Here is a 27,280-nt window from a genome sequence, read left to right on the forward strand (position 1 = left end):
ATAAAATGATTAGAAATTAGATTTTGTCTTCTTAAACCATACTGTCAATGTTTGGTATTTTAGTGGGACGAGGGTTGATGCTGACATGTTCAATCATGTAATGTCTGATATCCAACCGCCATGGTCAGACCTTAAATATGAATACTCCAAGGTTATGGTCCCAGCAGGTTCCGAGTTCGAGGTCCTGATGCTGTTTTAGCCTCATCTAATCTACGCAATGGGAGGGAAAGATTAACGGCTTTGTATCCCTGACTCCAAAAATAATCTTTGTCCTTAAGATACTGATCCTGATTGGCTGCATCCAGTGGACTTCAAAGTAAAACAAGCGCCACAGGGGGACGCTGAGTATGCTGTGATCTTTAGGCAAGCGGGCCAGAAGACGTGATTTTGCACCCTGCCGTCTATTAATCTGATTATCCAATAAAAGATGTCCGCCTTTGTTGATGTGTGGGGGAGGGGGAAGCAAGAATCACATTTGCGTTCTTTCTCGGGGTTAGGTCACGGAAATAGTTTCGAAATGTACTATATTCAAATATTTTACTTTACAGTATTTCCAATTGACTTTATTTCAAATGTGGTATCCATCAGGAAACACTAATTTGAAGATGAAAATGATAGTGGAAAAAATTAATGACCATAAATAACATTTCCTAATTACAAATGGTAATGATAGGAAGCAGACATTCCATCTGTCATTGCTGATATTTGGAGAAGGGTTAGGATTCATACCATAATATGTTCCCTACTGTAATTAACATTTTGCAAATAAAGTAAAGCATCACCACTACAAGTGTTAAACACAGAATAGCAAATTAAGTACACATGTGGTAGATGAACATGTACTTTCTGAGTAAATTAATCCTAAAATAGATATAATGAAGAAAGTTGATAGTAGTAAAATGTGTGCTTCGTTTGATACGAGAGAACTGCACCTAACCCGGGTCAAGAAAATAATGTTTGCCCACTGACACTCATCCAACCCAACGGCTTAGCAAATAGGATTAAAGTGCCCATCTGCTCACCTGAGATGAAGCCATCCGGCAGGTTCTGTTCAGCCACGACGTCACCAAAGGCTGTCTGGACAAGTGTGCAGGAACCTCTACATGAGCTGAGGACGTGAGCTGCGGTGTTGGTTCCAAATGGCGGGAAAGCATAGCCAGTTGTGGATCTGGACGATAGGAACGCTGCTGATGTGTGTCTGCGTCAACATGGATACAGGTCTGGAAATGTTCACTCAGCTGTGTTCTCACCCGCATTGACCTCTCACCTCATAACCCTCAGGTGAGCAGACAAAGAATTCTTCTGAAGATCTACAGCTTCTATTCAGACATCACGGATCTCTGGCTCGCAGAAAAAGAAACCTTCTGTTCCCCAGCGGGGTGAAACTTTGCAGTCAGGAGACATTGGACCAAGCGGTCTCCAACCACCTTAACTATTTTCACCTCAGAGGTTTGTCTTTGAACATTTGGCCTTAAGTGCTGGAGTAGCTGTCTCAAAACACTTTGTAAATTAAATGCTGCACATGCAGTCCATGGCAGGGGGGGTCGGAGAGCTTGCAGTCATTGCTAAAAACCTACAACATGGCTCAAACACATCTTCTTACTTCCACCTTTTTCTGCTTTGTTACAGTGTGTCAGGAAACTGTGTGGGAGGCCTTCAAGATATTTTGGGACCAGCTGCCAGAACGTGATCAGTACCAGGACTGGGTTGGCCGGTGCATGGACGGCTCAATCAGCATCACAGATATCGGCGGGTTCTTCAGTCAATCAGAGGAGCACATAAGCCTCATTAGAAGTGTGAGTGTTCAGTGTTTTTCTCCTTTACATTGTCTACAAGTTTCAAAGATAGCTTTTCATGTCTCTTTCAGAGAGTTGGCAAGGCAACACCCCTGAGCAGGTCAGTGTCATGTTAATGTTGAGCCATGCCCTTTTTACATGCTCTCAGTGCTTGCTTTTAGACTCCCACAAAGCAATAAGGAATTATAGAATAGGATAGCATAGACTTTATTCATCCAACAATTTATCTATTTTGTGGTTGCTTTGCAGATGTACACGCAATAATAAGATAAGTAACATATAATTAAAAACTATGAAAAAATTAACAAGTAATAATATTACTACATATTGCACACTAAATGATTACACTATGTACACATAATTAAAAAAAAATATATCGCTACGAAGCTACTCAGGGACTCCACATTGTGCATAGAAAAGGACTTGGATGTACATTATAGAGTAGTCAGTGTATAGCCATATATATATATATATATATATATATATATATATATATATATATATATATACATATATATTTTTTCTACACACAAACGTTATTGTGTAAAATGTACAACACAAGTGAGTACAGTCACAAATAGTGTGGTTGGTGTGACTATTTAATGTGAGCACCATTGTTATCTGGCACTGCCTTAATCCTCTTGGGCATGGAATTGAGCAGAGCTACAGGTTGTTACTGGAATCTTCTCCACTTCAAATCTATTTTGAAGTAGTATCCAGCAGTGATATAACATCCATCACAGCTGGTTGTTATATTCCTTCCTTTCTTCCTGCCCTTGTCATCTTGGAGGTGTGTCCGGATGCCTTATCATGATGAAAAACTACACACTCGTGTAGCCAGATATTTACACAATAATGGTTGTGTCAAATAAGTTTAACTCTATGCTGCTACAAAGACTACTCAAAGGTATATCCTAGTTTATTTGCTATACTATTGACATACATTAGTGTAATAAAATGATTCCTTGAATGCAAGGGGTGTAATGGCTTCTGTTTCCAAACTGGACATACGACAAGTGCTGGAATGTACTCTAATGGCTGTTAGCATTGCATCCAGGCCAGACCGGCCACGGACCTATCCCCCCCATTTGTTAAAATCATGTAGACACTCATGTAGCTATTTTAGGGGTTAGGGTTAGTTTAACGATTATCTTATGGGTTGAATTGAAATAGGTTGTTGAGTTTAACAGTTGAGAACACATAGTAAGACACTTATCAAAAAACACATTACCCAATCCACTTTATTTATATAGCACATTTAAACAACAATAATGTTTCCAAAGTGCTGCACAGCCATGTTAAAAACAATTGTAAAATAAATAAATAAAATAAAATAAAAAAAGTATATATATATATATATATATATATATATATATATATATATTATGCTCCACCAATGACTGAATAAAAAAAATAAATAAATAAATATAAAACCAATAAAAACAATATAAAAACAATATGATTAAAAACTATTTTAAAGGGTAAAATCAATTAAAACAGTAAAATAGAAATCAAAGTGTATAAAAAAAAAACACAGAGGACAACAGAGAACAGAGGACGACACAACTCACGTAGTGTTAAAAGCCAAAGAATACAAGCGGGTCTTAAGACGCGACTTGAACTGTGTATATTAGTCTTCGGTTTCTGTCAAGACCAGACTAAAAGTTATTGTGGCCTGTTTTTCCTTTTCCAGGGATTTTCCAAATTAGTATGAACCACACCTAGGTGTATGGTGGCCTTTAAGGGTGAAATTGTGTTTTGTCAAAGCGCTCCACTGTAGATTTACAAGAGTCTGCAATGTTGTCAGTCATAAAAAGTGTGTTTCCGTTCTTACACTACCAACACACTACCTGTGTTTTGTCTCTGTTTTCATGAAAAATGCAAATGCTAAAATTTCAAAATACAAGGTGCCGTATGCTTAACATTCTTAGGCTGATGCTCTAAAATAGTCTTGGCTGACAATATGTAAATTTTGTGGTAAGTATGATAGATGGCTCCACATTTGTCAAAAATGTTTCGTATGTTGTTGTTGATGAAACGTGTGTTGTGTGTCCTCAACTGCTACAGTGCTGCAAGCAGTTCAGGCCTACCTTTGTGCAGGTATACTATCTCCAAATATTAATCCGACTGTACCTCTTTTCATTTGTAGTTGTATTGTTTTGACAATATTTTTTACACAACTGATCAAGGATTTGTTTCTTGTGTTTTTACTTTCGTTTTGTGTCCTTCAGTTCGGAAAATACAGCTGGGGCCAATACTGGAGGACTTCTGACCAGCGCTCAGCCAGGTAAATTGTTACCTGGTATTAAAGGGGTCCTTTTATGCAAAACCGACTTTTCTTACCCATTGGTGCCTGTTCTTATCTTTTTCGGATTACCAAAACTCCCCAAAATTAAAAATCCAACCACGGAGGCATGGCATAAAACAATCTTACCTTATTTAAAACTTGCTTTAAAAAAGCTGTCTAGAACTTGATATTTTTGTGACACATTTTTAGTATTTTAGTATTCAGTCATTATAACGAAAAGTGATGAGATGATTGGTGACCATGTTGTGAATAAGTAAAAGTATTCCACAGTGGTCACGAGAGCTGTGGAGACGATAGGTGTAGAATGGTACTTACAGGTTTGTGATCTGTTTCTGCTGTCACTCACCTTCCACCCCATTTGGTCTTATCTGAGCAAGCTGTGGGTGCTGGGACTCCCAGAATAGCATATTAAGCCTATTTACAGGCCACAGCCTGGTCAATGGAGGACCAGCCGCTGAGGTGTTCCCGAGCTTACTGCTGGAGGAGTATCAGGGTCATTGCACCCACATGGGCGCGCTGACGCACTAGGTCTGGGGTTTGTTCAAAAAATGGTCTTGGAACTGTCCGAAGTTTGGTTGAGAACTATAGTTTGATGTCTCTGTGTTATGTTTGTGCTTTTATGATGAAGAAGGTTTATCTTAACTTTATGAAAGTAATTAACATGAATTTTATGTTTCACTGGAATGTTCCAGGTGAAGAGATCTCCCCCACTGTCTTTGAAGAAGAATTAACAGAGATTCCTGTGGATTTCCCCTCTGACCCGGCAGTCACTGCTGTGCCAGACAAGCCGAGAGGCTGTGGCTCTAATGCCACAGGTCAGTCTGACGGCACTACAACAGTGGTAAAGTTAATCTCTAAGCCGACTCCCCAGGACATGACTGTCCTACAAGAGGACAGTTCTGCCGGGGTCACCTCCTTTGATGAGGAAGTTTCGCCCGAGAGTTTTGATCAGCCAGATGTCGTGACTGAAGAACTTGAAAGTGATGCAACTCTTACCCATATTGGAAAAGAAGATGATTTCTCCCAGACTTTAGTACTCACTACTAAAGAAGAAACTAGCCACAACATAGAGACAGGTGAAATTCCCATTCTAGAGGCAACTGTGATGTCTGATCATAGTGGAGTGACCCCTCACCCTGTAGATGGAGCTATTCCCTCACATGTTGTAAAGGACCACATAGAGCTGACTGATACGGCGGAAGAAGCAGTTCAGTCACTTGAAGTGGAAACAACAACACTAAAGAATGCAAAAGAAGATGCCCCAAACAAAGGAGAATCAGTGGAAGACTCACCCAAATCCATCGAGGAGACAGCTCTGAAGCAAGATGAAACTCCTCTTAAGGATACTGGAAAACTGGGGGAAATCACAGCTGAAGCAGCCATTGTACCAGCAGGGGCAGAGGTTGTCGTAGAAACAGAAGACAAACAGCTGTCACCTGATATAGAGCTTGTAGAGGAAATTAACCCTTCGGAAATAGCAACACAAGAGGTCAAATATGTAGACCCTGTTAGTGACAATAAATTAGAACCACACAGAAACCACCTTGACTTGCCATTTGTCGACAAGACACCTATGGTTGAAACTACGGAAGCAGTACAGGTTACAGTGGAGTCCACATCAGAAGGTTCTGAAACTGAAGTTCCAATAGAAGAAATAATTGAAGAAGCACATCCAGAGTCATATGATGACACTACAGATTTTATAGTAGATGGATCGGATGTATTACTGGCAGGGACCGAATCAGAGGAACCTAAAGTAATGTTGGACCTTAATGATGAATCTGAGGTGGGGAATACATCAGAAGAAACCAGTTCTTCACCTTTAGGTGATAATACAAGCAAAACGAAACAATTTTCTCCGGGAGATGGGGTTACCGAACAACTTGTCCCAATGGTATCACATGAGGATCATGTCACCCCGCTTGAAGAAAGCGCCCAGACAACTCCAACAGGACTTCTCCCTGACAAAGTCCAGCTCATCCCTACAGATGTTACAGCAACATACAGGATACATACAGAGGCGCCTGTCCATGAAACAGTCAGCCTAGCAACAGGTGATGCCACCACAAGGTACATTGTCGAGTACAATAATGGCAACTACCCAGATCCCACCGACAGCGCCCTGAAGGCTGATGACAACTTGTTAGATTTCCCCTTTGAGGAGCAGCAGAACGTGGTGAGTTATTTGTATTCCAGAAGTTTCTTCGACAACACCATTTTTTTTTTGTATCCGTGCACAATCAGCTGGGTAATGAAATCGACAACACCATCCTGAGGCCACTTAAGGATCAAATTGTGGAGCTGAGCATTACACTGAAAGAAGAAACCTACAACAACGCTCTCAGAGACCCGAGTAGCTTCCAATACCAGCAGCTTGTCCGACACTTCACCCGCAAGGTACTATAATATGCAACCCATGAGGATGATCAATTGTTCTTCAGACATAAAAAATTGCAAGTTTGTTTCTTTGTCTAGATTGGTGATGTGTTTGAGAAAGTGCCAGGCTTCAAAAATGCCTTTGTGATTGATTTCAGGTATACAATTGTTACAGTAGGATTAAATCATCAATATACTTGTTGAGACCTTTTTAGACTTATGTTTATCTTTTATTTATGATGTCAGGCCTCAGAAGGACCTAGAGCGGTAAGTCTGCGTCCTTTTAGAATTTAGACAGTTGCACTTATACGAAGAAAAGAACGACAGAACAGATTCATTTTAGGTATTTTTTTGTATTTTCAGGGGTCTGGTTGTTCATGTCCACTATGCCATTACTTTAGAGGTGGACAGTGGTGGCATCTCGAAGGAGACATTTGATTTCATCACGCTGCAGAATAACCTGGTGGAGAAGAATTACCCTGTCACCGCCGAGCAGCCAACTGTTGTATATACCATCACCGACTTCCGCAACTACATTACAGAAGCACTGCGCAAAGATAACTTCCTGACCAACAGCAGCCTGGAGACACTCGCTAACCCGCTTTTGACAGAGAACGGTAACTAGACGCTGATTCACGAGCAGTTTTATTTCCTAAAAACAAGAGAAGAGCAGTCTCATTGTCTCTTTTGTTACTTGCCCTTCAGCTGACAATTGGTTGCCTCCAAGGAATCCTACTAGTCGACCACCTGACACCTTTGATAACATGGTGAGCTTCAAACACAACTTTTTTTCATCAATTGTCCTCACCGCTGATTAATGTGTAGTAATCACCTTGGACAGGATAATGTCCTTGCTGCAGAGAGGCCACCGGATGCAACAAGTCCGGGGATGGAAAGCAGTGATGTTTTATTGAAGAAAGATGACTTCCTTTTCGACTCGTTTGACTCATGGAAAGGCACAAACATTGGAGCGGTGAGCGAAAATGACGTCTTCATGGTTGATGAGAGTACTACTTTCCCAACGTCAGTTCCTGAGGGAATATCACATCAACTGCCAAGCACACAAAACAGTGAGTTGTTACTATATATGATATATTTTAAATATCCATCTATCCATTATCTACCGCTTGTCCCTCTTGGGGTCGCGGGGGGTCGCTGGATCCTATCTCAGCTGCATTCGGGCGTATATATATTTTAGGGCTGTCAAAGTTAACGCATGTGATTATAAAACATTTTTGTCGCGTTATCATGAATGGATGAAAATATTAATCACAGTGTTTGTTTTGACCGCCAGAAGATGGTGCACATTGCACAGGCAGTGAGGCAGTGACCACATCACATGCCAATGTGATGATAGTCAGAGTGATGTGCTATGTGTCGGTCAAAACAGAACTTTAGATTAAACCGAGGTTACTAGTAGAGGTGCAAATCTTTGGGCACCTCACGATTTGATTACGATTACGATTCAGGAGCTACAATTCGATTATGTATATTGATGCAGTGTTATATTTATTTTCATTTCACTAAATAAGCCTTTATCGCTTGCAACATAAAAAAAAAAATATATGTTTTTAAATATAATCGATTCGATAATCTTCCATGTCCGAATTGCGATGCATCTAAAAATCTATTATTTCCCCCACCTCTAGTTATTAGTCAGTCTTGAAGCGACAAAGTTTCCTATACTTTCCTATAAGCGAAACTTGAACATGACGATGGTATCTCTAGTATGAATGCTACATGGACAGCAAACAACGCTGGCGGCTGTTTACTTGGGTTTACCATAGATACATGAAAATTGGAAAAATTATTTTATAAATGGACAGCCACCGTCTGCAGTGTTGTCAACTTGGCGACTCTGTCGCTAAATCTGGTGACTTTCCAATCCTCTTGGCGACTTTTTGTAAACAGGTATGAGCGACAAATCTTGCGACTTATTCTGGTGTCATTGGAGGGTTTTTTTGTGTCTTGGAGACTCAAAAATGCAGCAGTACTGTCCTCAACGAGCAGTGACGGTTGCTGCTGTGAGGCTCTACCTCATTCCAAAGCACTCACAGGCTCACAGGTCAGCAATGCTTTTGTTGCGAGAGCAGACTGCAGAGCGGAGACCCTCACAGGGCAGGAATTGCAGCGGTTCACGCGTGCGCAAATCATTTTTGCAGTCTGGACTTTATGGTGCATTCCATACTGTACATCCCTACCTAATTTGCTGTATTATTGCAAATACTTTTAAAATATACACATAATTCTTACTATACTTACCGTCACTAAGGTTTGAGCAAATCAACAACTTGTAGTTTAGCAAAACATTTTAAAAAGTTTGTGTTTGACATTCTGACTACCAAATTCCATTTGTATCCCAATATTGGGGTATTTTCTTATCTATGCAAGCAAAATAATAACCGGTGATTGATCATGATTGATTTCAGTAAAAGAGTGTGATTAATCTGATTTAAAAAATAATCACTTGACAGCCCTTATATATATATATATATATATATATATATATATATATATATGTATATATATATATATATATATATATATATATATATATATATATATATATATATATATATACCGTATTTTTAGGACTATAAGTCGCAGTTTTTTTCATAGTTTGGCCAAGGGTGCTACTTATACTCAGGAGCGACTTATGTGTGAAATTATTAACACATTACCGTAAAATGTCAAATAACATTATTAGGTAATTCACGTAAGAGACTAGACGTATAAGATTTCATGGGATTTAGCAATTAGGGTTGACAGATTGTTTGGTAAACATATAGCATGTTCTATATGTTATAGTTATTTGAATGACTCTTACCATAATATGTTACGTTAACATACCAGGCACCTTCTCAGTAGGTTATTTATGCGTCATATAACATACACTTATTCAGCCTGTTGTTCACTATTCTTTATTTATTTTAAATTGTCGTTCAAATGTATATTCTTGGTGTTGGATTTTATCAAATAAATTTCCCCCAACAATGCGACTTAAACTCCAGTGCGACGTATATATGTTTTTTTCCTTCTTTATTATGCATTTTCGGCCGGAGCGACGTATACTTCGGAACGACTTATACTCCGCAGCGACTTATACGTGAAAAAAATACGGTATATACTGTGTGTGTGTATATATATATATATATATATATATATATATATATATATATATATATATATATATATATGTATATATATATATATGTATATATATACAGTATATATATATATATATATATATATATATATATATATATATATATATATGTGTGTGTGTGTGTGTATGTGTGTATGTATGTTTGTTTGCATGTGTGCATGGATACATACAGTATATATATATACTGTAAATATTTATATATACATACACACATACTGTATATGTGTGTTTGTGTATGTGTATTTATATATCAATCAATCAATCAATCAATGTTTACTTATATAGCCCTAAATCACTAGTGTCTCAAAGGGCTGCACAAACTACGACATCCTCGGTAGGCCGGTGACAATAATGACCCTGTTGGACGTCGGTGACAATGATGACTATGAGAACCTTGGAGAGGAGGAAAGCAATGGATGTGCATATATATACATTTTATGTGTGTGTATATATATATATATATATATATATATATACACATACATACAGCACAGGCCAAAAGTTTGGACACGCCACCTTCTCATTCAATGTGTTTTCTTTATTTTCATGACTATTTACATTGTAGATTGTCACTAAAGACATCAAAACTATGAATGAACACGTGGAGTTATGTACTTAACAAAAATAGGTGAAATAACAGAGCATGTTTTATATTCTAGTTTCTTCAACATAGACACACTTCTCTGATTACTGCTTTGCACACTCTTGGCATTCTCTTGATGAGCTTTAAGCACACATGTAAAGTGAAAACCATTTCAGGTGACTACCTCTTGAAGCTCATCGAGAGAATGCCAACAGTCTGCAAAGCAGTAATCAGAGCAAAGGGTAGCTATTTTGAAGAAACTCGAATATAAAACATGTTTTCAGTGATTTATTTATGCTTTTCTTCAAAGTGGTCTTCTTCAATAAAGTATCCTAGCATCAGAACTCCTTACAGTCTGTACATGTGTTGTTATACGTTCTAGTAATCCCACTATGTGTGGTTTTGATTGACAGCTGTTGGGAATATTGACAAGGAGGGCTTTCTCATACGTTACTCTACTGGTTCTGGAAACGAACCCTTCCAAGAGGACCGTGACAGTGTTGAAACGCCACTCAATACTCAAAGAGGCCAGAAGTTCACATTAGATGATGGATCTGGCTCTGGCTTTGGCTTCTCAGGAGAAGGACAAGAAATCGTTCCCCAGTCTTGGGAAATGGCAGCAAACTTTTATGGTGAAAGCCATCTTGAGATTCTGCCACCACCAGATCTGGAGGAGTTGGATGAGGAGGATGGAATCCAGAATGAACGGGATGCTCTTGTTCAGTTACTAACCAGTGAAAGGGATGATGTTATGGGTTTCAACTTCACCCCTGCTACACCTTTACCAACACTTTCCACATTAGAGGACTATAAGCCAAGTGGCAGCATGGAGGACCTAATCTTGGATCAGGTTTTAGTCACACCACACATTAGCACAGACCCTCGGTTCTCTACCACTCATGCACCTGTATTTTCACCCAAGGGCACCTTAACCGTTGAGTTGTCTGTGCAAACCGTGGAAACATCCGGCCCGTACGAGGAGTTTCATTTGACTCAGGCACATCACAATTTTGTGGCAGTTACAAGAACTCCTCACTCGCAGACGTGGACTCATGAGCACCCAGTCATTGCAACTCGACAACATGACGACACTACACAAGAGCCAGTATTTGAAGAAGTACAACCAGTCACAGTCAAAGAATCACACTTGGATGCAATCACACTACAATGGCCTGATAGAGAGTTTCTACCTGAAGAACCAAATTTTTCACTTCCAGAAATCCACCATGATGAGGTTGAGGTGATAGAGGAGCAACTCGAACTTTCCGAACCAACAAAACCAATACCTGGGACCCTTGAAGATGACCTGATTGTGGATGAAATATTAACAGTTACAACAACTGCTGCCTCTGTGCCTGTCACCACTTTGTCTTCCCTCAGTTTAGACCCAAACCCCATTGCCCTTTCTCCTGAAAAAGACTCGCCCTTTACACGAGTGTCAGACTCTGCGCCTGAAGATGAGGATTCGCTTCAGCCAGAACACCCAAATTATGACCATAGTCTATCAAGCACAATGTCTTCAAAAGTCACTGATACAAAAAGTCATTCATCAGACAAAGATTCCAGCACGAGCTTGGAGGTCTTAAAAACACAGGAAATCTCTCAAAGTACAAAAGCAAGCAAAATTCAGCCAATCAAAGATAACATGTCGGATGTGCCAGGTATTGATGTCAGCCTTGACATGTTCCAGTATGGAGGCGTGGTGACAGAAGGTGACAGCAGTGGTTATTCCAGTGAGGTGCAGGGCTCAGAATTGGACGCAATGGCATTGCCAACTAGGCCAGTTCAAGCCTTGACTGTGTTCTTCAGACTCCGAGTGACAAACATGGCATTCTCCATGGACCTCTTTAACAAGAGTTCCCCTGAATACAAGGCACTCGAGCAACGATTTCTACAACTGGTGAGAAATTGGACGATTGCAAAGCAGATTAAACATTTTAGACAAGAATAACATGCTATTTGTTACTTTGTCTTCATTTCAGCTCGTTCCGCACTTGCAGTCCAACCTGAACAACTTTCAGAACCTGGAGATCCTCAACTTCAGAAATGGCAGTATTGTGGTCAACAGCCGTATGAGGTTTGACAAACCGGTTTCTAATGGGGTTGCCAACGTTGTCTTCCTCATTCTTGAGGACTTCGCTAACACGGCCTATCAGACCATGAACCTCGCCATTGACAAGTATTCACTGGATGTCGAATCAGGTAAGACCAAAATTAAAAACAAAATTATTAAAATAACTATACTATTTTAAGTTTTTATTCCTAGCTATCTTCAGCACGGTGAAACAGTGGTTAGTGCTCGTGCCTCTCAATAAGAGAATGTCCTGGGTTTGATTCCAGGGCTCAGGGTCTTTATGTGTGGAGTTTGCATGTTCTCCCCGTGACTGTGTGGGTTTCTTTCGGCTGCTCCAGCTTCCTTCCACCTCCAAAGATATGTGCCTGGAGATAGGTTAATTAGCAACACTGTATCACAATGTGACCGTTGAAACTAACATATCCTAACTAAGACTTGGCTGAGCGATAAATAGTGAGGAAGTAGTAAGAATTCTCAGAATTTTTTGTTACTTAAATTTTGAAATCCCAACATTTTCGGGATGTGAAAATAGCCCAGAATGTGAGAACATTTTTGACTGTAGTATGGTTTACATCAGGTGAGGAATGTGGAAGTAGTAAACATGTAGATATGCACTATTTAAATGACTACAACTCAAACATCTAACAGTTAGTTTGCTTGCACTTGACATGCAAGCAAGATAGCAAGGGGTACCCAAATATGTTAAGCAGATCTACAGAGATATGCTATGTAGTTGAAGACTATTTAACATGAGGAGAAAGGCTATGCTAACACCCACCAAACTATTCTAGCATGTAAGAAAATATATCTCAGTATAAAATGTGCTAAAAGTACTGTAAGAGCTAAAGCTTTCTTCAGCTGTAATAGTTTGAACTACAAAGTTTGTAGTTGACATGTGGATGTAGTAAGAGATGTCAAATAATCTTGATTTAATTGATGTGTTGGCCAATTCATTGACCACACACCTCCTGGTTGGAGGATAAAGGGTGCTCTGGTATTGGGTTTGTGCATTTCGGAGTTTTGGGATGGGATTGCCTGTCGACGTGGACGTGCGTTTAAGTCTCGTCCTTAACACTTTGCATGGGAGTCTGATGTCGTTAAGTTTTTGTGATTAGGTTACGGAGGCGGACCCAGGTTTGAATTGTGTAACTATCTATGAGTCTGTGATTTTTGTATGTATGTTAGAAATAAACTAAAACCAATTTCAATGGGACATTCTGTTACATAAGAATGTGGAATGTTGGAACAAGTGGTACTCTTTGAATGTAGAAATTGTTAGCAAAATGTCGCGTTGAGTACATGCTTTGAAGCTCAAAGCGTTTGATTTGACTTAGGAATGTAAATTAAAGAAAAAGTTCTCGCTTCTTCTTTTTTTCTTTTTAGTGTCTTTGTTTTTCAAAGTCAACTTCCTGTTTGATTGTTAAAACCTATGACAGTTATTTGCTGTAAATAGGCATGTTCCAGGGGAGGCGTGAGGAATTAAAAAAAAAAAAAAGGGAAAATTGTTACTCTAAAAGGGGCCGTTGTAACTTGCTCAAAGTTGTGTTTATAAAACAAAAAATATAACAAAAAACACCATCAACAGCTTATGTTATACCATAAATGGTTTAACAAAAAACATATATTTTTTAAATTGCTATATTTTTCAGATAACTAAATATATTGAATAAAAATTGCTTGTCGGTCAGAAGTATTTATCTGGCATTTAGGCTTGGCTCATACAACACGCACACAAAAGCAGTCAATGAGAAGCAATAAACAATTTGCAGCCATGTTGTTTTTTCAAGTCTACACATTTAATGATTGCCAACAGTTGTAGCTAAACTTTGCCAAATTGCTGTCATTATCTAACAACACACAAAATTAACGTAAACATAGTAAATATTCTCAAGGTCAAAGGGAATTAATTTTGTATGCGCAATTAGAGAAAAAACAAGTTTTGGAAAGTGGAAAATTGTTAGCCTATATGTCCCAAATGAATGAATGTTTTGACAGTGAAATTTGTTAACAAATTACAGAGTGTCTTCATTCATTCCAGTGGGAATTAGTTTTGGAAAAATTTGGAATTTTGAAAAGTGGAAAATTATTTGGCTGAAACTCATTTTGACGTGTGAATGTTGTACATCATTTCATACGTGGGATTTGCAAAATGTATTTTAAATGGAATCGTATGCGACACTTTGACTTTTGTTGCGATGGTAAGATGAAATGTTATGAACTGTATAAAACACTCTCAATGCCATTAAAACAAATCTTCTGATGTAACGTGGGGTTTTCTTCCAAATGGACTGCATTGCTTTGCAGTAAGCACTCATGTTGGCTGCTTTGCTCTTCAGCATTCACACGTTTATTTCTTGAGACCAAATTGGACAAACTATGAACTATGCAAGCATTGCATTTTTTTTTTTTTACACACAAAAAGCACGTCAAACAAACTATGAACTATGCAAGCATTGCATTTTTTACACACACAAAAAGCATGTCAAAGTAAAGCTCTCATTGGGAACAAGTTCCATTTTTTACATTTTGGTGTGAAAAGCTCTCACAGGACAAACTAAAAGCCTGTATTCAATAAGGTTGAATTTTACTTGTGTAATTTGTATTTTACATGCTGATTGTCTATTTGCGTACTGCTGTTAATTCTATGAGTGAGTAACAGGCTCTGACATGTTATAAAAGCTGTCATAGATCAGTTAATCCGTCTGGGAATAACGTGAGTGACTAATGCTGGTAAGACACCTTCTTGTTGACATCTGTTGCACTTCTGTTACTGCCTGTTCTTATTTCAAAAGTTATTCTAGAACACACAACGAGAAATATGTCAAACAAAGCATATACATCCAAAGCCATCATTTTGTGTTTTGTGTTCTGTGTCCAGGCGACAAAGCCGACCCCTGTAAGTTCCAAGCATGTAACGCCTTCTCACAGTGTATGGTCAATCAATGGTCTGGCGAGGCAGAGTGTGTGTGTGATGCTGGATACCTGAGCGTGGATGGGCTACCATGTCAAAGCATCTGTGACGTGCAAGAAGACTTCTGCCTCAACGATGGAAAATGTGATGTCATCGCTGGCAAAGGCGCCATTTGCAGGTCAGACTGTTTTTTCTACAAAACTCAAAAAAACCAGTGAAGTTGGCACGTTGTGTAAATTGTGAATAAAAAAAGAATACAATGATTTGAAAATCCTTTTCAAATAATATTCAATTGAATACACTGCAAAGACAAGATATTTGTTTGAACTTATTTTTTTCTTTTCAAATAACCATTAACTTAGAACTTAATGGCAGCAACACATTGCAAAAGAGTTGTCACAGGGGCATTTTTCCCACTGTGTTACTTGGCCTTTCCTTTTAACTACACTCAGTAAATATTTGGGAACTGAGGAGACCAAATTTTGGAGCTTTTCAAGTGGAATTCTTTCCCATTCTTGATGTGCAGCTCAAGTTGTTCAACAGGGTCTGCGTTGTTGTATTGTATGTTTCATAATGTGCCAAACACGTTCATTGGGAGACAGGCCTGGACTACAGGCAGGCCAGTCTAGTACCCGCACTCTTTAACTACAAAGCCATAATGCTGTAACACCTGCAGAATGTTGGCTTGGCATTGTCTTGCTGAAATAAACAGGGGCGTGCATGAAAAAGACTTCGCTTGGATGGCAACATATGCTGCTCCAAAACCTGTATGTACCTTTTAGCACTAATGGTGCCTTCACAGATGTGTAAATTACCCATGCCTTGGGCACTATTACACCCCAATACATCACAGATGCTGGCTTTTGAACTTTGCGCCTATACCATTTTGGATGGTTATTTTCCTCTTCGGTCCGGATTTCACAACGTCCAGTTTCCAAAAACAGTTTGAAATTTGGACTTGTCAGACTACAGAACACTTTTCCGCTTTGCATCAGTCCTCTGGCCCAGCAAAGCCGGCAGCGTTTCTGGGTGTTTTTGATAAATGGCTTTCGCTTTGCATAGGAGAGTTTTAACTTGCACTTACAGATGTAGCGACAAACTGTACTTACTGACAATGGTTTTTTGAAGTGTTCCTGAGCTCATGTGGTGATATCCTTTACACACTGATGTCGTTTTTTGATAAAGTGCTGCCCGAGGGCTCAAAGGTCACGGCCTTGCCACCTATGTGCACTGGTTTCTCCAGATTCTCTGAACCTTTTGATGATGTTACGGTCCTTAGATGATGAAATCCCTAAATTTCTTGCAATAGTTCGATGACAAATGTTGTTCTTAAACTGTTCGACAATTTGCTCACGCATATGTTCAAAATGTGGTGACCCTTGCTCCATCTTTGTTTGTGAATGACTGAGCATTTCAGGGAAGCTGTTTTTATACCCTATCAAGGCACCAACCTGTTCACTTGAGGGATGTTCCAAATATGTTTTTGATGAATATTCTGTTTTTATTTACGATTTACACAACGTGCCGACTTTACTAGTTTTGAGTTTTGTAGTAAAGCAGATTGTATTTTCTCTTATAAATATTTTACAGCCATTTTTACAGTTTTTCTTTGGAACAAACATCTCCTGCAAAAACACAATCATTCCTCACTGTGTTTTTTTTAATCGTACAAAAACAGAAGTGTAGTACTGTGAAGCCAAATAATAAAAATATTTTTTTATAGAGAATATTTATTGTCAGGGCCAAGATTTTAGACTTGCATAAGACTGGAATAGATTACAAGACTATCATTAAGAATGATTGTGAGAAAGGTGAGGGAGCAACCCAGAATTCCAAGGCTGGAGCAAGAAAAGCATTAGTAACACATTTTTCTGTAATGAACTGACATCCTGCAGTGCTTAAGAAAACACACGTACAGTCTGAAGTATGACAATCAACACCTAAATGAATCACACATGGGCACCAGGCGAATATAATGTGGTCACATCGCAGCAAAATGGAGGTGTTTGGCATCCAGTGGACTGTTTGCAGAGAAATGTTGAATATGAATCCAACAACAGCGTCACTACTGTCAAACATGGAGTTGAAAATATTCTGTTTCCCTCACCCGCAGTTGCACTAGTTTGGAGTTTAAAGAATAAAACAAGTGCTCTGCAAGTGAAACCCTATTTATCCTCCACATGTTACATATATGGTTTAAGTTTATTTTAAACATGCTTATAGTTACAACATGACACATTTCCAGTTTATCTTTGCAACATCCTTAAACAACACTTTACATCATTATAACATCATTAACAAGTATTTTGCATTATTTTTAAAACCAAAAAATGTACTTAACGTAATGTTAGCAGCAGTGTTAATTTCGTTGACTAATATTTTTTGTCTTGGTTATCGTCAAAAACCTATTTTCTACTGATGAAATTAAGATTGCGAATCAAAACAAAATGCACATTGACTAAGATCCTATTTATCCTCTACATGTTACAATATGGTTTAAGTTTATTTTAAACATGCTTATAGTTACAACATGATACATTTCCAGTTTATCTTTGCAACATCCTTAAACAACACTTTACATCATTATAACATCATTAACAAGTATTTTGCATTATTTTTAAAACCCAAAAATGTACTTAACGTAATGTTAGCAGCAGTGTTAATCTCGTTGACTAATATTTTTTGTCTTGGTTATCGTCCAAAACCTATTTTCCACTGATGAAATTAAGATTGCGAATCAAAACAAAATGCACATTGACTAAGACGATAACAAAATTACCTAACATTTTCGTTGACTAATAAAAACGAGACGAAAATGTTGACAGAAAGGAAATCCAGTCATACTTAATTTCATCTTGTATAGATGGGTGGAACGAGTTCGGAATACGTCCAATCACAGTTATTTAACAGCACACACATTTGAAAGAAGACCGGCAGTTAGTTACGAAGGCGAGACAATCAAATGCTTTTCCTTGTGAGATGAGGAAGTTGCATTTTTTTCACAGCAAAAACAATAATGTATGGATTTAAAAAGTTCCACATCGTAATAGCTCTACACCTAGGAGATAGAGAAGAGGACACATTTTATTTTGACGCTATATGATGCCATCAGCAGATGAATCTTTGTGACATCTACACAACTATAAGTTATGTGTATTTGCTGCTTCTGGTTTGGGTTCATAAAGAAATTATAATAAAGCCATGCATTGCAACTCAGTTTCACAAGACATATAAATACAGTACCTGCTTTGCCAGAGACATAGCATAAGAAATAGAAAAGGTGCCTGAAAGATATTTATCACCGTTGATCCTCGTATGCATCGTACATTACGCTTGACAATAAGATAATGCTACTTTTGTGTTAAACAAATGATTTGCAGCTAATCTAAATAAAGGTGCTTTCAAATAAATACGCCTTATATTTTATACTTTATATTTTGGTCGACGAAATTTACTGTTTTTTAGCTGACTGAAATGCTGTGTAATTGTGTTAACTAAAACTATGTCAATTTAGATGATTAGAATTAGACTAAAATACATTTTCATCTAGAGACTATGACTAAAACTAAATTAAAAACTGCTGTCAAAATGAACACTGATTAGCAGTTGATGCTCGATCACAAATTAAGAAGTAACAGCAGAGGAGTAATAATGTTATCATCAGACAGCAGCAACATACAGTAACAGTACGGTACCAAGAGCCAAGATTTGGACTGCAGTGAAGATTGTTAGTTTAGATTTTTGCTATTTTCGATCCGAAAATGAATTTTCAATATAAATAACTGGTTGTTCAACAAGCAACTAGTATCATATTGTTCAATCTGAAATAGGACTTTGAAGTTGTTTCTCCATGCAGATGTCGTGTAGGTGAGAACTGGTGGTACCGTGGTGAGCACTGTGAGGAGTACGTCTCCGAGCCACTGGTGGTCGGCATCGCCATCGCTTCGGTCGCGGGTTTTCTAATGGTGGCGGCTGGAATCATCTTCTTCCTGGCCAGGACTCTTCGGGACCAATATGACAGTGAGGACATGGAGGATCCGCTGAGGTTAGCACAGCAGTCATTCTGTGTTTACATGACACCACTTCTTATACTAAGAAAAGCTAACTTTACAAATGTTGCATTGCAGACGAGGTGACAGCATGGCAACACTGGAGCGCGCAACCAAATTCAACCCCATGTTTGAGAGCGACCCTATCACCACTCAGTATTACCGGCGCTACGACGATGACCGTCCCCGGTACAGCAGCCCCACAACTTCCTCTAATGATCTCGGAAGTGATGAGGTCCGACACATCTACCAGAACACGGCACTCACAAAAGAAGTGCGACATTTTTCTCATTCAATGTTCATATCAGGGTCTCAGGCCACGTCCACAACAGCAAGCATGTTTACAAAAACACTTATCCACTTTGCTGTTAAAAAATGTTCATGTAATCCAATGGAGTTCAAAAATGTCTGTCATACAAACGGATTAATTGACTCCATGTGGACAAAACTCATTGATAAAGATGGTTTGTAAAATACAGTGGGGCAAAAAAGTATTTAGTCCGCCACCGATTGTGCAAGTTCTCCCACTTAAAATGATGACAGAGGTCTGTAATTTTCATCATAGGTACACTTCAACTGTGAGAGACATCCATCCATCCATTTTCTACCGCTTATTCCCTTTCGGCGTCGCGGGGGGTGCTGGCGCCCATCTCAGCTACAATCGGGCGGAAGGCGGGGTACACCCTGGACAAGTCGCTGCCTCATTGCAGGGCCCTGTGAGAGACAGAATGTGAAAAAAAAAATCCAGGAATTCACATTGTAGGAATTTTAAAGAATTTATTTGTAAATTATGGTGGAAAATAAGTATTTGGTCAACCATTCAAAGCTCTCACTGATGGAAGGAGGTTTTGGCTCAAAATCTCACGATACATGGCCCCATTCATTCTTTCCTTAACACGGATCAATCGTCCTGTCCCCTTAGCAGAAAAACAGCCCCAAAGCATGATGTTTCCACCGCCATGCTTCACAGAAGGTGTGGTGTTCTTGGGATGCAACTCAGTATTCTTCTTCCTCCAAACACGACAAGTTGAGTTTATACCAAAATGGATACATGGATGATACAGCAGAGGATTGGGAGAATGTCATGTGGTCAGATGAAACCAAAATAGAACTTTTTGGTATAAACTCAACTCGTCGTGTTTGGAGGAAGAAGAATACTGAGTTCCATCCCAAGAACACCATAACTACTGTGAAGCATGGGGGTGGAAACATCATGCTTTGGGGCTATTTTTTTGCTAAGGGGATAGGGTGATTGATCCATGTTAAGGAAAGAATGAATGGGGCCATGTATTGTGATATTTTGAGCCAAAACCTCCTTCCATCAATGAGAGCTGTGAATGGTTGACCAAATACTTATTTTCACCATAATTTACAAATAAATTCTTTAAAATTCCTACAATGTGAATTCCTGGATTTTTTTTTCACATTCTGTCTCTCACAGTTGAAGTGTACCTATGATGAAAATTACAGATCTCTGTCATCATTTTAAGTGGGAGAACTTGCACAATCGCTGGCTGACTAAATACTTTTTCGCCCCACTGTATGTGTTGTGGACATAGAGTCAATGTCCTTAATCTTGGACATTGATGACCTACTCATACCTGCAGCTTACCGGTTGTCTCACTGACCTTTAACCTACTGCAGGAAATCCAGGAGCGTCTCAGGGTCATCGAGCTCTGCAGCAGAGATCAACATTTTGCTGACTTTGTGCGACAGACGCAAGTGTGAGTGATTGTGTTATAAAGCGATGGTAATTCTAAAAGAAGCATCAAGTATGAAACAATTAAACTAATGAATTCTTCATTTTGTGTTTCTTTCTGGAGCAGTTTCCTGGAGCGACGAGGAAGCTCCACCACATAATAAACATGGAACTCTGAAGTACGGAACCTTTTTCTAAAGTAACATCCATGAAGTCAGTGTGGTTACGCTAATGAACATGTTTGTGCAGTCACCTGATGGGAGAGAGCTCCTGATTGGACAGGACGGTGCTCACTTTTATACCTTTTTCTTTGTTGTTCTCTGCTAACATCGGCCTTTTCAGGCTATGTCTACATAAACAAAATACAGGTGTTTGTGGTTAAAAACTGAGTTTTTGGAAAACTTGGCTGATGGTGTGAAAAGAAAACAGCTTATATCGTCTCATGTCATAAGAAATGTGTGACATTACTTCATATATTTAAAAACTTATTTAACAACACAACATTAGGAATGACGTTCTATAAACTTGACCAAATCAACTGGGTGGATTGTTTAGGCCCTCGCGACCCCAAAAGGGACAAGCAGTAGAAAATGGATGGATGGATTATTTAGGCAAACTAACCATGTTTTATGTTGACATACTTTTTTTTTTAACTACACTTGTGGAGAATGGACATTTTTTCAACACCCAAGTAGAGAGAATGTACATTTTTGAAAATGTCTCTGTTGTTATGGACATGATCTAAACCTACAGGAGGTCCTCGGTCTACGGCGATGTACTGTTAGTGGAGTTGTATTTTAAGTTGGACTTCAAACCAGAATTATATCCAAATGAACACTGTTACAGTCAGTCACACTGTGCACACAACACATGAAGTACAAAATGCAGTTACGAAAATTTGAATTAAGGTTCTGTATGACACTAGCTAAAAATGATTTGTTTTAAAGCAAAGCCTGTAAGAACAGCTAGCATATTATACTAATAACGGTTTAAGAGAACAGATTTAACAGGTAAGACTTGTCCTGGGTGTAAACCGCCTTCCGCCCAAATGCAGCTGAGATAGGCTCCAGCACCCCCCGCGACCCCAAAAAGGGACAAGTGGTAGAAAAACGGATGGATGGATGTTTATATTTGTCACAATTACAAGTTAAACTTGTATTGCCATTCTGGCCGAATAAGAATATTGCCGTTCAGGCTTTCAATCACGACTGTCTCACACAAATGCGCATGTTCGTTGCACTTGCACGTACACAAAAAAGATGATTAAGAACAAAAGGATGTAAAGATGACCTATGATAACTTAAATATACATGTAAAACACATCCTTGTAGTCTCGATAATATGTATTGGATATGCATTGGTGTAAATTTTGCTCCACAGTCACGATTATACAGTATGTCACTTTCTGCATGTGTCTGCATGAGGTTGATTGTAGATGCATTCCCAGATTGCAAATGAAACCTTCATGCCCCACCAAAAAGTAACCGAAATAACTTTTGAAAATCTGCACCGTTAAAATATATATTTTTTAGACAAATATCATCGCTGTTTTTTATATACATCGTATATATTTCTTTCTGCTTGTTTGAAAGTGAGCGCCCTCTAGGCAGCCACTTGTCTGTGACACTCAGTAGCTTTAAACCAGGGGTCACCAACGCGGTGCCCGCGGGCAGCAGGTAGCCCGCAAGGACCAGATGAGTGGCCCGCTGGCCTGTTCTAAAAATAGCTCAAATAGCAGCACTTACCAGTGAGCTGCCTCTATTTTTTAAATGTTATTTATTTACTAGCAAGCTGAACTCGCTTTGCTCAACATTTTTAATTCTGAGAGACAAAACTCAAATAGAATTTGAAAATACAATAAAATATTTTAAAGACTTGGTCTTTACTTGTTTAAATAAATTCATTTATTTTTTTACTTTGCTTCTTATAACGTTCAGAAAGACAATTTTAGAGAAAAAATACAACCTTAAAAAGGATTTTAGGATTCTTAAACACATTTACCTTTTAAATTCCTTCCTCTTCTTTCCTGACAATTTAAATCAATGTTCAAGTATTTTTTTTTTATTGTAAAGAATAATAAATCAATTTTAATTTAATTCTTAATTTTAGCTTCTGTTTTTTCGACAAAGAATATTTGTAAAAAATTTCTTCAAATTTATTATGATTAAATTTCAAAAAAATTATTCTGGCAAATCTCGAAAATCTGTAGAATCAAATTTAAATCTTATTTCAAAGTCTTTTGAATTTCTTTTTAAATTTTTGTTCTGAAAAATCTAGAAGAAATAATGATTTGTCTTTGTTAGATATATAGCTTGGTCCAATTTGTTATATATTATATCAAAGTGCAGATTGGATTTTAACCTATTTATAACATGTCATCAAAATTCTAAAATTAATCTTAATCAGGAAAAATAACTAATGATGTTCCATAAATTTTTTTTTTTTTTTTTTCAAAAAGATTAAAATTTGCTAGTTTTTCTCTTCATTTTTTTCGGTTGAATTTTGACTTTTAAAGAGTCGAAATTGAAGATAACTGTTTTCAAAATAAAATTTTAATTATTTCATGTCTTCTCCTCTTTTAAACCGTTCAATTAAGTGTTTTTTTCATCATTTATTCTCTACAAAAATGAAAAAAAATGTAAGACGGAATGACAGACAGAAATACCCATTTTTTTCTATATATAGATTAATTTATTATAGGTAAATTGAGCAATTTGGCTATTTCTGGCAATTTATTTAAGTGTGTATCAAACTGGTAGCCCTTCGCATTAATCAGTACCCAAGAAGTAGCTCTTGGTTTCAAAAAGGTTGGTGACCCCTGCTTTAAATTAAGGAATAATACAAATTGAACTAATCCTTAATTTTATTCCTGTAGTTGTCTTGTAAACTAGGAGGGGTGTTGCAAGCGAAATAGAAACAGGAATAATGAAAAAACTATGCTGCTTGGATATCAATGTCTATTTCATAGTAGCAGATCCTTTCACAGGATCAAGAATTCCATTTTTGTCTTCAATGATGGTCGTAACCTTTAAGCGGCCTGGACCAAGCATGCAACATATGTTTCCAATGTTGCAACTGTGCCTGATGTTTGGGAGACATGGCGAATGGAAACAGTTAACTAAAAAGAACAGAAGTGACGTGTCCTCTCTCAGTCTAGCGATGCATGACTATGTATTCTTCCTTAACGTGCGCATAACTACTTTTTTCTGTTTGTAAAGTATGAATGCATTATGGTCTTGCGTCAACGCCACAAAACGTCGATACATGAAATGTTGTAACTCGAGGACCTCCTGTATTCTGGTTCTGACCTGCCTCATTATCTGTCCACATTGCTGTCAATGCTTGTCAAAGCTGCTCGTGATGAGCAAGAACTGTGTTGATTGTCTTTGTGTGTGTTAGTTGTTTGGGCCAGTGTGATGCCTCCTCAGTGCCTTTGTCGCTCTTTGGTTTGTGTTGCTCTGTTAGCTTGTGTAGCTTTGTTAGCTGGGCCGCTCTACCCAGTAGGCCAAAAACTTGCTGTGTGTAGGGCCCCCCGATCCATTGGAAGCCCCACTTTGCATGAAGAAACACATATAAAGTGTCAATTATTGAATGGAAAAGAAAATAAATTCTGCTTAGGGCACCAGTTTCAGCATGGGGCGGCCCCGGTTTTTATAACTTGCTTAGCTTTGTTAGCTCGTGGACGCGACGCAGAGCCCTTAAAACAAACATTACAAGTTCACCTCAGATCAATTAACGTCATCCTGTGGTCTCGGTCCAGTCAGCTGCCTGCACAGAGTGCAAGCATGCACGTTTACATCAATCATACATATGTACTGTTTTTTTTTTTTTTTTGTATGAATGTTTTCATGATAGAATCATGATTGTGCTGTATGTCTTTTCTAGAATGTGTTTAGCCTGTGCGTATTGTGTTACTTAATTTTTAGTTGTTGTTTTTTTAATCGCAGCAGCAAACAAACATTGCCATGACATCAGTGTAAATAATGTGACCACTACACTGCTTAGTTATATTTAAGAACAGATATTTTCACATTTTCAAAGTTTAATATTTATCCTTCACGATGGTCGTGACATTTAAGCAGCTTGGACCAAACATGCAACCAAATTTCCCTCCAATTTTTCATATATGTGAGCAAACGCTAAAACTCTTTGAGCATTCAGTGGCCCACAAGTGAGCAACGGCAGACGTGCACACTGATATGCGCTTATATTTTTATTCGATTTTATGTGCGGCCTAGATTTGGCGTGCACAGAGGACGCGTGAGCAGTATGCAATTGCACTGGCGCGTACCTTAGAGTGAACGTTGCATGCAACCAATGCTGATTTCCACACTTTCTGAACATTTTATACCATGTCTAGTTTCACGACAGTTTGTTATTTAACTTTCCTTTTCTTTGACACCTGCCATCAAGAGTCTGCCTCATGTTTGGGCGACATAAAGGGAAAAACTAAACTACAAAACTAAAAAGAACAAAAAAGATGTTGTCGTTATTCAGTTTAGCAACACACAACTATTCATTATTCCACTTTTGTATTCTTCTGCCACATGCAGAAGTTCTCTTTTTTTCTCGCGCTGTATTATTTATGGCAACGCGTTCCAATATGCGGACTGTATGACTTGTTTGTTTTTACAATCACACAGTGAACAGAGAGCTGTGTAATTAATGTGTTTGATGGAAATGATATAATTGGTGGTTCGTTGACCCTGCTGACAGTGCATAAAGAGAAGACACGTTAGTTCCGGAATTACTTGATCAATTATTATAGATATAATGTTTTTTAGCATTAAAAAATGGCATTTAGAACGGTAAGATATTTAATCGAGCGCCTTGGTTTTTAGGGTCTCCCCAGTATTTGCATAAAGTAAGGAAAGCATGATTTCTAATAAGTAGATACAAGTTCGTGTTTTTTTTTTTTGCCAGGCTTTCATTACATAAATTTTATTTCTGATTATTTACCTTCACTTTGTGCTTTTAATTTGGTTGTCAGTCAGTGAAAGTGAGGTATTTGAGCTCATCATTCTTGACTCTAATAATGCATTATTGTAATGACCCATTTATCCACAACCTCAACAAAAGTTATTCCTGGGTCCATATGCACCTCTACAAAGTTTGGTGGAATTGGGTTTTATATTTTTTTTAATAAAAAAAAAATCCTGCAAATTGTGTCTTTCCTTCAATTTGGCGTTTTACTCTGAAAAGTTGATTAAGGCAGTACTGTAGTCCCTGCTGAGTGTCCCAAGAATCTCCCAGTTGGACATGCAGGGTGTCCTCCAGGGTGGCTGCCTATATAGAGGTCCATCCCACAGTACATCTCTAAAGGTAGGTCCAGCCAGCCCATACTTGCCAACCTTGAGACCTCCTATTTCGGGAGGTGAGGTGGTGGGGGCGTGGTTGGGGGTGGGGCGGAGGCATGGTAGGGGCGGGGGGTGTGGTTAAGAGGGGAGGGATATATTTACGTCCAATTCACCAACTCGAGTATTTCATATATATTTCATTTACATATATATATGAAATACTTCACTTTCAGTGAATTCTAGCTATATATATTAATTGTATTATATATATATATATATATATATAAATAAAATAAATAGTTGCATTTCAGAAGGCACCTATCAAATACACAGTAAAAAAAATCACAGTTCTACTAACTGTACTGTGCTTGCTGGTTACTAAAAAAACAACACTTACCTTTCACTATTTGAGTAACGTCACTTCTGAGTTTCCAGAAGATGGCACCAGTATGTGCTTTGGCTGGCTGTCTCTCGCTGTCGGCTCTGTTCCTTTTTGTGTGGTTTGGGTCTCTTTTCGTCTCTGTCAGCTCACTGCTTGTGTATGACCGCCAAACACTGTTGGATCTTTGCCCTTCTCCCACTGATATGATCAACTTCGACGTTGGTTTTTCGACATCCCAGTCCGCTTTTTCACCTGGCCGGATTCCTGCCTTCCTTTCCCGCCTCGTGACTCCTCTCCCCCGCCACCTGCGGGCTGTGTGTCGGGCCGCAACTGGATTAGCTGCGCCCTTGGACGTGCTGTCCCCCGCCAGGTTCGGCCTTGTGAACGCACAATCTTTGACAAACAAAACGTTTATCCTGAAGGATTTCTTCACTTCCCGCGGACTTGACTTCCTCTGTGTGACAGAAACATGGCTGAGAGCCGGTGAGTCCGCCCCTCTTAATGAACTTCTGCCTCCGGAGTGTTCCTAATTTAATTCTCCCCGGTCGTCCGGTTGAAAAAGAGGAGGATTAGCATTCGTTTTTGAAAATTACTTTAAATGCCGTCAGATCCGACTGCAATCCTCGTTTTCAAGCTTCG

At 38.6% G+C, this 27,280-nt stretch overlaps 1 protein-coding gene across 3 annotated transcripts; it reads left to right on the forward strand.

The window, feature by feature from the left end:
- Positions 1 to 1,028: 1,028 nt before the first annotated feature.
- Positions 1,029 to 26,125, forward strand: LOC133555120 (interphotoreceptor matrix proteoglycan 2-like). 3 transcript variants are annotated; one of them, XM_061904619.1, is made up of 20 exons: positions 1,029 to 1,218; positions 1,282 to 1,449; positions 1,630 to 1,796; positions 1,868 to 1,896; positions 3,864 to 3,896; positions 4,028 to 4,083; positions 4,797 to 6,280; positions 6,349 to 6,501; positions 6,580 to 6,638; positions 6,727 to 6,747; positions 6,844 to 7,097; positions 7,186 to 7,247; positions 7,322 to 7,550; positions 10,643 to 12,129; positions 12,212 to 12,431; positions 15,182 to 15,392; positions 19,071 to 19,259; positions 19,342 to 19,537; positions 20,908 to 20,987; positions 21,090 to 26,125. In XM_061904619.1, the coding sequence occupies exons 1-20, from the start codon at positions 1,140 to 1,142 to the stop codon at positions 21,121 to 21,123; spliced, it is 5,211 nt and encodes a 1,736-aa protein (XP_061760603.1). In that variant the 5' UTR covers positions 1,029 to 1,139; the 3' UTR covers positions 21,124 to 26,125. The 3 variants fall into 3 exon arrangements, with proteins under 3 accessions (XP_061760603.1, XP_061760604.1, XP_061760605.1); XM_061904620.1 differs by having other exon boundaries at positions 4,797 to 6,277; XM_061904621.1 differs by having other exon boundaries at positions 1,101 to 1,218; positions 1,352 to 1,449.
- The last annotated feature ends 1,155 nt before the right edge of the window (positions 26,126 to 27,280 follow it).

This window comes from Nerophis ophidion, linkage group LG06 (genome assembly GCF_033978795.1).
Source record: "Nerophis ophidion isolate RoL-2023_Sa linkage group LG06, RoL_Noph_v1.0, whole genome shotgun sequence".
Taxonomy (NCBI): Eukaryota; Metazoa; Chordata; class Actinopteri; order Syngnathiformes; family Syngnathidae; genus Nerophis; species Nerophis ophidion.